This window comes from Lithobates pipiens, unplaced genomic scaffold, assembly GCF_037356315.1.
Source record: "Lithobates pipiens isolate NorthernLeopardFrog02 unplaced genomic scaffold, aLitPip1_a1.2 Scaffold_27, whole genome shotgun sequence".
Classification (NCBI taxonomy): Eukaryota; Metazoa; Chordata; class Amphibia; order Anura; family Ranidae; genus Lithobates; species Lithobates pipiens.
The window spans coordinates 42,904,032-42,919,564 of NW_027507788.1; the positions used below are offsets into that span (position 1 = coordinate 42,904,032).

At 42.3% G+C, this 15,533-nt stretch overlaps 1 protein-coding gene across 1 annotated transcript; it reads right to left on the minus strand.

Moving 5' to 3' along the window:
* Window positions 1–106: 106 nt before the first annotated feature.
* RBM7 (RNA binding motif protein 7) lies at window positions 107–10,926 on the minus strand. Its single transcript, XM_077456893.1, has 6 exons — window positions 10,786–10,926; window positions 7,631–7,811; window positions 5,013–5,175; window positions 4,468–4,558; window positions 3,427–3,541; window positions 107–1,484 (listed from the first exon to the last, which is right to left on the minus strand). Exons 2-6 carry the CDS (start codon window positions 7,718–7,720, stop codon window positions 1,218–1,220), a joined length of 726 nt encoding a protein of 241 aa, XP_077313019.1. The 5' UTR covers window positions 7,721–7,811; window positions 10,786–10,926; the 3' UTR covers window positions 107–1,217.
* Between the last annotated feature and the right edge of the window lie 4,607 nt (window positions 10,927–15,533).

Consider the following 15,533-nt stretch of genomic DNA (forward strand, 5'->3'; position numbering starts at 1 on the left):
TCAAAAGCCAGCAGATAGTAAAAATCAATATTGAGTGCAGAGATCTTTTTTTTGAAAAATTATAAGACTCAAAATAAAACACACACACACAAAAAACCAAACACTTTTTTTTTTTTAAAATTTGAAGTCACTGTAATGCAAAATGCACATTAATATATTCTGCTATTTAAACATCAGGTGGACATGCTATTCAAAATTTGTGACATTTTAAAGTATTTAACTTCTTTTTACAAGTTTAAAAAATTGATAAAATCATTGCGATAAAACAAAACCACAATCGTAAAAGAAATATTATTCACAGATTATAAAGAGTATCACATAAAAACAGTTATACCCATCCAACACCATATGGTGCTTTCTACCAAGCAGATTGTCCCTAATAAATTACAATGACGCAATGTGCAGAATGACGCTATAGCTGTTAGTAATAAGTGGGCTTGTAATAATCTTTTCTGCAGGATAATAAAAAAGTTGTTAAATGTCATTTAATCAGGCAGCTGTAACCTGGTCCCTGCTGGACCAGATGATTTTTGGCCTGTGTACAGCTGTCTGACATATTGGAAAACCTGCATTTGATCAGAGCTTATAGCCAATGGTTGTATACGCCTATCAGTGTATTCTGGTGGAGGACGAACCATGCCCAAAAACAAATTTCTTATCAGGAGACATTCCCTGCATCAATAGCCCTCTTGTTGATGCAGAGATTTGTGTACCCAGCGTAACACCAATGGTAAATACAATGTAACTTCCCTATAAAGTTTGGAGGGGCCAAAAAAAAAAAAAAAAAAAAAAAATAAAAACAACCCCCAGCAACACACTTAAAGATGCTGGTACTTCCTTCAACAAGAATGAATGGGACTCCTAATCTCAGCAATTCCGCTACATTTGTTGGTCTCAGAATGTACACTACTCGGTTTAGTAAAACCATATTTTATAGGAAGTCAGATTATGACTGATGTGCTTGTCATTTCATTTTGCTTCAATAATAAAATTAAAAAAGGTGAAAACCCCCACCAAAAAAATATAAAAAAGGGGGAAAAGAAAAAAAAAAAAAAAAACGAAATCATGCCATAAAAACAAAGCAAGCCTTAATCTACGTAGGCTAAATAAATATTTTGCTAGCCAATAATATTACTGGTTTGTTTGAAGATACAAATTAGTACTACAATCTCTTAATATACTGTATGAAGAAGGGAAGAATGACATACAGAGACAGTTCAATGGTGAGGTGGACCCCATCTGGAATCTTTCCTTGGATATGGACTTAACCTCTCCTGACCCCGGCTTCGATAATGGTGCTCCTCCTGGCCATGGCTTCGATAATGAGGGTCTTCCTGACCCACTCTGCTATGCATATTGTAATTTTCATAAGGATGGTTCCTTGAGCCTCTCGAGTGTCCAGTGGGTGTGTCATATCGCTGTGGAGTAGAATGGCCACTGTTCGGGCTGTACCAGCTAGGCTCCTGCTTATAAAAGTTGTTCATCTTAGGGGAAAAAAAAAAAAAAAAAAAAAAAAAAAACCATAAACCACCACTTTAAAACAATGTTATTTTGAACCTACTGGGCTATCAGCAACACTAAAATGTGGAACAGTTAAATCCTAGATTTTCTTTTTCTCTGTGTCCCCATTATGGAGAATTTTCTGTCACTTTTTATGAGTATCCACTGGGATGCAAATAAAGAATGCCTACATTGCCATTTAAATGCCTATATTAATAGAACTTAATGGCTTTGAGCAATACTGCCAGCCAGTTAAAACTCCAGCTTTTGTCACTTTGGACTAGCTTGCTCCAGACAAACCATTTTAAACAAATTATTACCTTTACTAACATATGCATCAGGTTTCCTTTGATTGGTTAAAGTGTAGATTGAGGTCATCCAGCCACCTCTCCAACTCCAGTGACAGAAATAGCAGTAAATACAAGTTAGTCACATTGGTAATTTTATATACCCATCTATAAATCTGCATAGTGACTGTCTGCATTTATTATTAATGCTAGCAGAAAAGTATGCCCATTCTGTTTAAAGTTGGAGTGGTTTCAGTGTGATGGGAAAAAAGGCCAGTGTGGTGAAGGTGGGATGTAGTGCTAAAGGGGGGATGTGAGGCAGCAGTGGTGAGAAGGTGGGGGCATGAGGTGAGATGGTAGTAGAGACAATGCATTAGTGAGGGGAGGAGTAAAGGCACTGTGGTAAGAGGGGGATACTGAAAGCAGGACTGGGTAAAGGCGTAGAGGAGCAGTTCACTGGTAAGGGGCAGGGGGTGCCATGGGCAAAGAGTAAGGAGGTGAGAATCTTGCACAGGCGCAGCGGTCAAAGGAAGGTTTAGGAACAGTGCTGAGAACAGGGGGTGTGCTGGTGTAGTGTTGAGTGTGGGGAGCATATGAAGGTGGGTTTTGTCAATTAGATGGTGGTGACGACAGCAAGGGGGGCAGTTTGAAGGTTAGATGATGGAAGTGGATGGGGTGTGTGCATGCAGACACTGGGTGAGAGATTGGTGGGTGGAAGGGAGATTGCAGGCATAATGTGTGATGAAAGAACAGGGCTGTAGGTGCGATAGATGCTGAGATGAGAGGCTGAAAGCACAGTATACAGTAACAAAGCTGCAGGCATGGCGGGTGCTGACAGAACGCAGATGCTGCATGGTGGCTGGTGAGAGAAGGGGGGGGGTTGTAGTGGGTGGTGAGATAAACAGGGCTTCAGGTATAGTGTATTCTGAAAGTAGGGGTGCAACACCACAGGTGCTGAGAGAATGGAGAGCGCAGGATCAGTGGGTGGTAAAGGAGAAGGGAGGCTGCAAGTGCTGTGCAGAAGTTTGGGGGGGGGTAGTGGCAAAGTAAGAGGGAAGGGTTAGGTAATAAAAAACCAAAAAAATTAATATTGCTGCAGCGATGCTGTTGACAAATGTATACCTTCGGACTGCATATCCAGCTGTGTGGGCAGGGTGAGCTATACATCATCCAGGAAAGTTGGCAGCAATAACAGGAGGGGAAGGGGGGTTAGGCTGTACAGTAAGGAAGCATAGCAGTTGGAGACATATTTCTAAATCTGAGTTCTTCCAAGCTCTGTAACGTGACCATGCAACTTGGCAAGACCACGGTGGGGTTCAAGAGCACACTCAGTCTCCCACAGCTTCTCCACCTCCAAATAACTTGCAGGAGAGTGCAAGATCTCAGAGGACAGGTAGGGCCAGAGCCAGGTTTCTTGGAAGGAGAGCAGCAAGGGGTTGGTGGAAAGAGGCACAAGGAAGGTATGATAGATCAGGGCATTGCATACGAATCTAATCTCTACAATCTGATTCGCCTTTAGAGCTAAAAGGATGGAGGAGAACTTGCTACTCAAGGTAGAATTCTCTCAGTTGCAAAAATAAAAACAAACTTTACAGCATTAGCCTCAATGAGAAAGAAACTTCTGAAAGGCAAGCTTTACCATGGCTTGTCTTTGTAGATTATCTGGAGGAGAAGAGTAGGACCTCTGGTAGTTTCCACCGGGTGAGAAATCGCTGTATTTCATCAAGTCATCATTAAAATCCTGTCTGGGATAACTAAAAATAAATTGCATGTTAGTTGGGATAACACGAAAATGATACACAATTTCAGAACTCTTGAATATATAAATAGACCAAGTTAAAAAAAAATAAAAAAATAAAAAAAAATTGACTGTTCATAAAAAGATAGTCACTCCAAAAATAAAGTTGCAATGATACAGAAGCAACTGGTGAAGAGATAGGCATATTGCAGGAAGAACAGGGCTATCTACCAGTAGGCTGGTATGGGATACAGGACCTCAGTATAAACAGTTCTTCAGTTTTGGGTTACTCACTCAAATAAGGGACCAACACCAACCACTTTCTACTCCCATTTATTCCTACATCTCTCTGCACAAAGAGCAGTAATGTGCTTTTCTCATTCCCCCAACAGTCTCCAAATTCGATTTTCCGATATCAAACTCTCCGCTCTCATTTACCTCTTTTGAACGACTTACTCCCTCCTCCCCTCCCCCCCCCCCATTTCCAATCCCATATAGCTTCAGAATGTTTCCTTAACCTCCTCCAACTCATAACTAACTTTCCTCTCACCAACACACCCACCACCAATAATATAAACAGTCAGTAAATACAATTTCTATTATATTTACATTTTACCTAATGAAAGGGTCGAAGTGTTTCTTGAAAGTAGAACTATGGCAAAGAAGCAGCCAATATGTGGCCAGTGTGTACCAGCCTTAAGTTATGTTATTGCCTTGGAACAAACCTGTAGTAGTAAAATTTTAAATATTTGCATAATGCTGGAGAGGATTCTTTGGGCAAACGTTCTATATTGAGCCATGCAACTTGGACGGCACAAAATAGAATATGGGCTGTACATTCCTGAAGAGCGGTGTTGCTGATCTTTTCGATCATTTATAGGATTATGAACGTTATGCAAGTCTTATTAATGCTTTATTGTTTCAAAAACCAGCTTTTTGTACCTGCTACCATTTGATGCTTGACCATTTCCAGCAGCATTTCCTTGTGGTGATTGAGCTCCATAAGTTGTATCTTGAGAAACATGAGTGCTTCCTAGAAACAAATTTAAAAAACAAAAAAAGTTAAAAAATGTAAACAAATGTGACAATTGTACTATACATATGCTGCCTTCCACACCATCTCATCCAACCGCTCCGCACGAATTCCCTTTTCCACAACTATAGGAAAACACCCGAAACCCCCATACACAAGCAGTGTAGGAGCATATAATTTGCTCTTTTCACTAGCAGCAGTAATCATCTCAAAGGCCTGGTCAGATTCAACATTAGTGCTTCTCACAGTATGCAATAGGGGCAGCTTGATTCTCAAGCCACATAGCAATGCAGTATTTATCACAGAAGCCGTCACTAATTCAAGGGGGGGGGGGGGGGAGAAAAAAAAAGTGGACAGTGAATGTGTTTAATGGCAGTGTATACTACAAGTTAAAATTACATTTCTGTTCTGCAGCTGTTGCAGTGTTTGAGATCATTTTAAAATGATCAGTTACCTGATCTGTACTGAAGTTTGAGTGGTCTTCCAAAAAGCTTGATTCCATTTAATAGACTCATTCCATAAGGAACAGATTCCTCATGTTTAAAATTCACAAAAGCAAACAGTTTTGTCTTGCCATCCTTGTCCTTTGGAATTTTTACATTAACTGTTGGGCCAGCCTGCATTTAAAAAAGGAAAAAAAATAATAATAAGTTAATAAAAAAAAAAAAAAAGGTAAGACTACTTGAGGGTGGGCATATTGAACCCAGTTCCTGTTCAGGCCATTTTCAAGTTTTCAGCACTGCAACGAAAATTACGTTTATGAAACAGGGTTTTCTTCTGGTGGCATGTAATCTCCACTGGTATATATATTATTTGCTATAGAAAGGAAATAGTCCAAAAACCTGTTTCCCCTTAGTCTCCACTGCAAAGCATGGCAAATCTTTGTGAAAGTTGTAGGTTTTTTTTTTTTTTTAAATCAACACAAGGGATGGCACTCACATCTAATGAGAAATGTCCCTTGTTCTGTTGGCTTTTGTCCTCCAATTCCACCGCCCCATTCAGCCACAGAGGTAATATTTTGGTGCTGGCAGGTGGGGGGGGGTTAATACGACTTGACCTGTGGTAAGCACTCATCAAGAGTGCCCACAATGCATGCCCTTTCCTGTATTCATAAAAGCTTTACTATATCTTCCATCAACGAAAAGCACTCTATGAAGGGCAGGAGGTGGACATTATTTTCCAATGACACTGGTACTGGCAATCAGGACAGTGGTTCTGGCTGATTCCAATGGTATGGCTGGTGAATAGGACACACTGGAGCTCGCTCACACTGGTACTAGATGACAGTGCATGTTCTGTAAATCCTAAATGTCTACATTTTGTGATGCTGTGATTGGTCACAGCGATCCCTCTCTGATCTGCACTGTCCAATTCACACATACATATTTTAATTTTATGTTTCAATGGTGTTTATTAAAGATTTTCAGTACAGAACAATATGATCATTATACATTTTGTACAGTATGCATAGTCACAAGAGAATCATATTTTGGTCTCTTAACATAACAGAGGAAAAGAAAAAGAAAATTTTCCACCTGCCTTGACTGCGTGCTTTAATGAGTCCATGGGAGGTGAATCCTCTAGTTAATATAAACAAAATAGTCTGTATATATTACTCCTGGAATAGGGGCCCTCTAGCCTCTTAATATGTTCAGCTTGCTCAGTGCCCCCCCCCCCACAGGGAAGAGCCCCCCCATCACACTAATGGGAGAGGGGGGGTTGGGCGTCTCCCACATGCGGGCGGAGCGCCAAGGCCCAGACTAACTTCAGAGATATAGAAAAAATAAAATCTCCATCTAGCCTAGGACTTAATTATAGTAGTAATTCACTTAAGCATGCAAGTTTTAAAAGAGAAAGGTAGAAAAGAGTTACGGGGGGGTGAAAGAGTTAAGATGGGGGAGGGGGGTTATGGAGGAGCTGTGGTCCTGGTCCCTAATGCCCATTCTATATATCAATACTTAAGTGGTCTGGGATCACTGGCCAAGTAATCGAGCCACAGATCCCAGACTCTGTGGAACAACCTCATTTTATCCTGAACCAGAGCTGTCAACCATTCATTCAACATTAGCCAAGACATTTTACTTTTTAGCTGACCAAATGGTAGGGCAGCGGACATCCAATTCCTGGCAATCGTTATTTTTGCTGAAATAAATATGAAGGCAAGTAATCGCCTTTGGGAATTGGAGGCTTCCATCACCCTATCACCCAGAAATGCTTGTTTAGCGGTTTTAGTTAAGTTTATCTGGGTATATATAAAATTGTAGACCCGATACAGAATCTAACTTTGGGGCATGTCCACCATATACGATATGTAGTTCCAACCTGACCACAACCTCTAAAACACTTTGGGGTATCTCCCTTTAGGAAGGTGGCCAGTCTGACCAGCACCATATACCACCGTAGTAACACCTTGTAGTTTGCTTCTATTATTGGAGGTATTTATAAGTGATCTAGAAGCGGATTTGGACATAGCATGCCATTTTTCTAGGTCAAGGGTTTCCCGCAGACCTTTTTCCCCACTGGAGCATATAGCTAGGTTGTCGATACATTCGTCAATATTGTATATATATGGCAGAAACATGGCCTCTGAGTTTATCATAATTACTGAATAAGTGCTCCATAGGGGTCAGGGTCACCTAATGGCCATTCTATATATCAATACTTAAGTGGTCTGCCAGGCTGTGTGTCTGAAGAGATGTAAACAGCTTGGCTCTGGATCGAACAGGCACGAGTGCCACCATGGGAAGCAGCTTCCTACAGTTGCACTCGGGGGGATGGCGAGGATAGAACGAGCCAGAATTGCAGGCAGGTAGGCCCCCCCAACCAAAAAGAGGATAAGTATGACATGTTTTAAACTGAAAAATGTGTGAATTTTAAAACATGTAGGGTAAAACCTGAAATAAATACCCCACCAGCCTCTACTGATTCCAATCAATCATTCTCCCACCAATTGCAGAGTGTTATCCTCCACATTCATGTACCTTTCACACATCTGTATCAGACTTTTGTCTAGTACAGTATACACATACTTTACCAAAGGAATATAGGAAATGACAGACATGGGTTACTGACCTGTAAAAATAGCTCAAACAGTAACTCTTCTGTGGCCTTTGGATGCAAGTTCCCCACAAACAGCGTCCGGTCAGCTTGTTCACCACCCATGTTTACAGTGGAACCACAGGAGTTGCTGCCTGTAACTTGGCGACCCAATGAGAGGACAGGAAGTGGTGGGAATTTTTTGATGCTCACGTGGCTGTCAGGGTGGAAATAAAAGCAGCATGCAATGACATTACTACAATAAAGAGGAACTTTACTCAAAGCTTGAAAAATAAAAAAGTACAGTTAGCAATGTATGTATAAAACACATTTGCCTTTCAATGCAGGTTTACCTCATTTTGAAGTCCATTGTACTTTCCCCCAGTGATTCCAAAGCTGGCCATGTCCAAGCGAGGTGGAGGATCCCCCCCCACCAGCTGGGACATTATATTCTGACAGTGGGACCTGCCATTCAACAGAAGTTGATCAAACAATATACTTCTGTCAAACAGGGACAACGACACATTGATCGAAATTCATCTAGCGTGTCTTAAGCCAGCCATAATCGATCAACTTGGGTACAACCAGCCTGCTGGATTCTCTTGCAATTAGCGCTAGCAGCTGCTATAGCCTCTAGCGATAATAAAGGTCTTCTCCTGGCGGGGATTGCTGCATCCTCCCCCCCACAGGTAGCAGACAATTGCTCAGCAGGAAGGATGCCCCTATCAGCACTGTCTGTGTTGATGGCAGAATCATGCAAATTTATTTTCTGTAACCCATGGTGGCAAATTTGTAAAAAAAACAAAAAAAACAAACCCACACAGCCGTTTGCTGCAACTGCTTAAAAAGGGCGAGTTGGAGTTTGACTTCCATTTGTTAGCGATTCTAAATCTGCTAGTACATTTAACACTCCCCTCTCCCAAGACTGTCAATTCTGTTGTCCAAAGAAGCCCCCTGTGATTGTTTATTCAGAGCGGGGGCACGCTAATGCAGGTGGTGTGTCACTGGCAAGATCAGAAGGTAAACAGAGAGAAAGACTAAAACAAGCACAACTAATGTTGCCACCATATCATACATAAACTGCAATATTACATTTTTGTACTTGCACTGATCACCAGTTTGGGGTAGATAGGGGATTAAACAATTTAAAACTGATGATTGCCATCATCCCCGATATCTCATTCTCATCGTGTACCCCCCCCCCATGGGACTTTACAGCCAACAAGAAACCATAAGTTGTTTAAAAAGTCATCAAAATTACAGTTTGCTATTGCTGAAGACACCAACAGCCACACTGGCTTATAAAAACATACAAATTGAGGTGATACTTCCCAAATTTGCATTAATTGTGGAGCTTTAATATTCCACAGATTGCTTGTTTACATCATACAGTCAATGCGTTTAAAGATTCAGTTAAACAATCTCTTACTCAGGGATATAGAAACGCCACTCTGAAATATGAGCGCCAGATACAATAATTTTACTTGATTCTACTTACAAACATTACAAAATATACCACTGCTTTCTTGGTAGGTCAGCGACTTGACTCTCCACTCAGGGTAGGGGGTAATCCCATGCAAAGGCTAGACTTAATCTTGATTCTTACCCTATGTAACCTGGGCGGTGTATGTTGCGTGTTCAGGAATTTTTGTCAAGTGTTTTTTCTAAGTTTTACTCTGTTATGCACATGGCTATGTGCACCAATTAGCCGGGGAATACCCCAACGGCTCTGTTTTGTACTACTCAATCATAAGTTTTTTCAAGAAAATACATAAATAAGAAAACAAAAAAGGGGGAGGGAGGCAGTGAAATCACTGGTCTTCATGGATGGGGCCAACATATATATCGGTGACTTATAAAACCAAAAAAAAAATTACATAGCTAGGACCAATCTCAAGAGCAGTAGCAAAATTAACAGAAATAAAACCAAAAAAAAATTAATGTAAAAAACAACCCAAGGAAAAAGAAAAAAAAAAAAAAAAAACACACGCACACCACAAACAAACCCAGGCGTGATCTGAGCATGAAAGACACAGAATTGGGGTTGCCAACCTCCCTTACTGACAAAACAAAGAACATTTACTGGCAGGGAACATTTTTTGCTGGTAACCTGAGAAATTACAGAACTCCTATCGAAAAACTAACAGTGAATATTTGAATATAAAGATGATATGAAAACACTGGCAATATCTAGAAACAAAGTCATTTGCTTGATTTACACTTAACGCGGTTCTGCACCTAAAAAAAGAAAAAAAAAAAAAAAAAAAAAAAAAAAAAAAATAATATATATATATATATATATATATATATATATATATATATATATATATATATATATATATATATATATATATATATATATATATATATATATATATATATATTAAAAGCCAGAAGCTACTAATATTGCAGCTGCTGACTTTTAATAAAATCACACTTACCTGTCCCAGGGTCCAGCGATGTCGGCGGCAGTTGACAAGCGATCGCTCATCTCGCTGCTGCCCCCGCCGCCATCCTCTGTCAGGGAATCGGGAAGTGAAGCGATGCGGCTTCACTGCCCGGTTCCCTACTGCGCATGCGCGAGTCACGCTGCGTGTCTCTTCTGGTCCCCGCTGTGTCCTTGGAACTGTGTGTTTCCCAGAACACAACGGGGGTGGGGGGGGGGGGGGGGGGCAGGGCGTCTGCAGCAGTCTGTCCCGGAAGTGGGTGCAGATACTTGGATTATCCAGGTAACTGTACCCCCCCTCCCCCCTGAAAGGTGCTGATTGTGGCACCGGAGGGGGGGATCAGATTAGCGGAACTTCCCCTTTAGGGTGAAGAACCACTTTAAAAAGCCAACACAGCATGAAATTATCAGTCCTGATATTTACTGGCAGTTGTAAGAAAAATCGTTGCTTTTTACAAAATGTCAGTAAATTTATTGGCGGCCAGCACAGAAGATGTGCGAGACGTACAATCGCCTCTACCCAGAACTATGGGGGGGCCCTAGGAAGGGTGAGGGACCCCATTATTATCAGGCTGACTACCACTGCTATACATAGTCTACCTACAGGATGGAGGAGCAGGCAGGGAAGTGATAGAAGAGACTGACTAGACCCGGAATACACCGCCCGGAGCTCGGCCTTCCCCCCTCCACCTGTATTGGGGGAATACTCTGCTATGACCGGGGCTCAATGTCTCCGTTATCTCACCCGTGTGTGCCGCTACAGCCGCCCTCTCCGTCCGCTCTCCGCTACAACTCCGACTACTGAGCACAGCACAGACCTTCCCTTCTACGCAACACCGGAACTCGGCGGGGAAGATTGGTCAGCTTACCGGAAACTACCCAAAATCCAACCAATCAGAATTCAAATAATTCCCCGGCTCTTAGCTTCTATTGGTCCATGTTTGTGAAAATCCCGGATTGGTCCACGCTTCTGTGACGTCTGACTACACAGGGTGGGCGGAGATTGTTCAATGGAGGCCGGAAATAACAAGGGGGGTTGGAGGGGATGCTATCGTGTAAACACAAAGCACAATACACAATACAGTGCAAACAGCTCAATATATATGTATATAGATATATTAGGGTTGCCACCTTTTCTTTATGCCCAACTCAAACACTTTACTGGCGCACTGCATTTTTTTTGTTTTTTTTTAGTATACACTTCATAGACAATAGACCTTGGAATGGGAGTGGGCGGGGGTGAAATGGACAATGCTTCTGAAGTTATATCACGAAATACTTTGCAGTCAGTTTATATGTTAGGTGAAATCAGGCCAGGAGTGAAGTATTGTGTACCTTATGGGGTTGGTGGTCATTGTGGGTGTAGGGTTACCACCTCATCCCTTTAAACCCAAACACATAGTAATTACACAGGTTCTGAGGCTAATTAAATGCAGATAAGCCCCAAGTGAGTTTAACAACTTCCCTGACCGCGCTATAGCCGAAAGGCGGCTAGAGCACGGACGTTACCCGCCAGGAGGCCATCCCTGGACGCCCTCCGATTTACTTCCGCAATGTGCACTCCTGAGAGCGCGCATCAGGGAAGTTCTGTGCTGCCCGTGTCCCTTGGACACAGCCAACCACAGCTCGTTGTAAACGGCCAATTACAGCAGACGTTTACAGCCATCTGCCACCACTGCCATCTGCCCCCACTGCCATCTGTCCCCAGTGCCACCTGTCAGTGCCATCTGTCCCCAGTGCCACCTGTTGTCAGTGCCATTTGTCCCCAGTGCCATCTGTCATCAGTGCCGTGTGTCTTCAGTGCCACATAGTGCCATCTGCCATCAGTGCCATATCAGTGTCACGTGTCATCAGTGCCACATATTAGTGCCATCTGTCATCAGTGCCACGTATAAGTGCCATTTGTCATCAGTGCCAATTGTCAGTGTCACGTGCCATCTGTTATCAGTGTCACGTGTCATCAGTGCCACATATCAGTGCCATCTGTCATCAGTGCCCTGTATTAGTGGCATCTGTCATCAGTGCCACATCAGTATCACGTATCATCAGTGCCATCTGTCATTAGTGTCACGTGTCATTGTCCTGGTGCTCCAGGGCCTTCAAAAGTGTAATAGGTAGTCAACAAGTTAGATGTGTAATTTATGCTCCTAGAACATGTGACGGTGCTCCCTGCATGTTGGGCCTCTCTAATTGGCCAGGCTGTGAAAAAGTCCCACACATGTTGTATCGTAATACTCAGGAGGAGTAGCAGAATTTTTTTTGGGGTGTCATTCGTGGTATACACATTCCATGTGAGAGAAATAACCTATTACAATGACAACTTTGTGGAAAAAAAAAAATCTTCATTTTGCAAATAATTGCGGGAAAAAAATGACAACATCAAAAACCTCACCATGCCTCTTACTAAATACCTTGGAATGTCTACTTTCCAAAAAGGGGTCATTGGGGGGTATTTGTACTTTCCTGGCTTGTTTGGGTCACAAGAAATGAGATGAGCCACCAGTACTTCAGATGTGATCAATTTTGAATGATTCGCACCACAGCTTGTAGACTCTCGAACTTTCACAAAGACCAAATAATATCCACTAATTTGGGTTATTTTTACCAAAGATATGTAGCAGTATAAATCATGGCCAAAATTTATGAAGAAAAATTAATAATTTGCATAATTTTATCACAGAAAATTTTCGGACTTTTTTCATTTATAGTGCAAAAAATAAAAAACCCAGAGGTGATCAAATACCACCAAAAGAAAGCTCTATTTGTGGGAAAAAAAGGACAAAAAATTAATTTGGGTACAGTGTTGCATAACTGAGTAATTGTCATTCAAAGTGTGAGAGCACCGAAAGCTGAAAATTGGTCTGGGCAGGAGGGGTGTTTAAGTGTCCAGAAGGCAAATGGTTAATTGCCACCTTAATCAGCCACAGAACCTGTGTAATTCATATGTGTTCGGGTTTAAAGGGATGAGGTGGCAACCCTATGTGGATGGCCTGGGCATAATACAGGGGTGTTGCTAGAACTATACAAGACCTGGGGCACCCAAACTGGAGCAGTAATGTGGCACACACAGTGCTTTGCTGCAAACATCGGGTGTTGGCCCAATTGCGGTGAACAGTGAATGGGCTTAAAGTGGTTGTAAACCCTTACAAAACACTTTGACCTACAGGTAAACCTAGATTAAGGCTTAGCTGTAGGTCCAAGAAATATCTCTTAAACATACACGGTTTAGGAGATATTTACAAAAAGACAGGCACCGCTGTCTGGGGTGCTTGCGCCGTAGACGGTGGCGCGCAGGCGTACTGAGCATACCGCTGCTAATGGCGATATGCCGTTAGTGGCGGCTCCCTCGCGCATGCGCGGGAACTGACGTCATCACTGCTCCGGTGCTTTGAGTGGCCAGAGCAGCTAAACCCGGAAGAAGATGGACACTTCGTGCTACAGGGGACAGCGGTGACATCACTGGCTCCTGTGCACATAATGGGCTACTACATTATGCTTTACCTTTGCAGGAAGACAAAGAGGAAGTTAACCAATCAGGGTTTACTTCCTCTTTAAAGGAGTGTGGTTTAATAAATAAAACCTTTGTGAACTCATAAAATAGGCTTTGATTGCTGTGCCACAAGAAATAGTCTCACAGATATGCATACCCATCAGCACTATAATTTTTTTTTAAAATGAAACACTACCATTACATATGATTTTAAACAGACAGCTAACGCTCTGTCTGAGCCTACATTAAAGTAGAAGTCCGCCGAAAAAAAAAAATTAAAAGTCAGCAGCTACAAATACTGCAGCTGCTGACTTTTAATATATGGAAACTTACATGTCCAGGGAGCCCGTGATGTCAGCAGCCAAATCCGATCTGTCCATCGGCTCTCGGCTGCTGCTGCTGCCATCCTCGGTAAGGGAATCAGGAAGTACTTCCTGGTTCCCTACTGTGCATGTGTGAGTCGCGTTGCATGTCCTCACTGGTCCCTGCTGTGTTCTGGGACCTGTGTGTCTCCCAGAATACAGCGGGGGAGGACATAGTAGGCGCCAGGAGTGGTGTAGGTCACCGCGAATGCTGCAGTGACCTATGCCAGGAAGTGGGAGCGAATACCTGTATTAGACAGGTATCTGCTCCCTCCTCCCCCCTGAAAGGTGCCAAATGTGACACCAAAGGGGGGGGGGGGGGGATTCCAAAAAGTGGAAGTTCCATTTTTGGGTGGAACTCCACTTTAACCACTTAAGGACCGAGCCTCTTTCTGAGATTTGTTGTTTACGAGTTAAAAACATTTTTTTTCTAGAAAATTACTTAGAACCCGCAAACATTATACATTTTTTTCTAACACCCTAGAGAATAAAATGGCGGTCGTTGCAATACTTTATGTTACACCGTATTTGCACAGCGGTCTTACAAGTGCACTTTTTTTTGGAAAAAAAAACTATTTTTTTTAATTAAATAATAAGACAATAGTAAAGTTAGCCCATTTTTTTTTATATTGTGAAAGATAATGTTACACAGAGTAAATTGATACCCAACATGTCATGCTTCAAAATTGCGCCCACTCGTGGAATGGCGACAAACTTTTACCTTAAAAATCTCCATAGGCGACGTTTAATAAATTCTACAGGTTGTACGTTTTGAGTTACAGAGGAAGTCTAGGGCTAGAATTATTGCGCTCGTTCTACCGATCACGGCGATACCTCACGCGTGGTTTGTACACCATTTTCATATGCAGGCGCTACTCACGTATGCATTTGCTTCTGCTCGTGAGCTCGTTGGGACGAGCGCGTTTACAATTTTCAATTTTTTTCTTATTTATTTTACCTTTTTTTTATTTTTATACTTTTTTTTTTTTTCAATGTTGTCACTTTTATTCCTATTACAAAGAATGTAAACTTCCCTTGTAATAGATAAAAAGCATGGCAGGACCTCTTAAATATGAGATCTGGGGTCAAAAGGACCTCAGATCTCATATTTAAAATGCAATAAAAAGAAAAAAAAAATAGTCATTTAAAAAAATCATTTAAAAAAATGTCCCTTTAAGAACTGTGGGCGGACGTGACATTTTGACGTTGCTTCCGCCCTGCATTGTTATGGAAACGGGTGGGGGCCATATTCCCCTCACTTGTCTCCATACCTAACAGGAGACAGGACGCGATCACCTCCGCCGCTGCCGACGGCTCCGGTAAGCAGCGGAGGGCACCGGAGTGCGGCGGGATAAAAGTGATCTTGTGGTGAATCCTCTGCAGAGACCACTTTTATCTTGTAGCGGACCGCCAGCTGAAGAAGAGGATACCAGGGTTATGGCAGCTAGCTGCTGCCATAACAACAATATCCTCCTTCAAACGTAAAACTGGGGTGGGGGGCGGTCCGTAAGTGGTTAACTGCTTACCCACCAACCGCCGTTATTATACTATGGCAGGTTGGCACGGCTGCGCGAATCGCCGTAGGTGTACGTTGGCTGCATAAGGAGCTATAGGGGGTGCGCACGGAAACCGGCGATCGCT

Coding starts and splice junctions, on each gene's coding strand:
- RBM7 (XM_077456893.1), bottom strand. CDS start 7,720: ATGGGTGGTGAACAAGCTGACCGGACGCTGTTTGTGGGGAACTTGCAT. Junction 5,176..7,630: donor TGTTTGAGCTATTTTTACAG/GTCAGTAACCCA, acceptor TTTTAAATGCAG/GCTGGCCCAACAGTTAATGT. Junction 4,559..5,012: donor CAAACTTCAGTACAGATCAG/GTAACTGATCAT, acceptor ATTTGTTTCTAG/GAAGCACTCATGTTTCTCAA.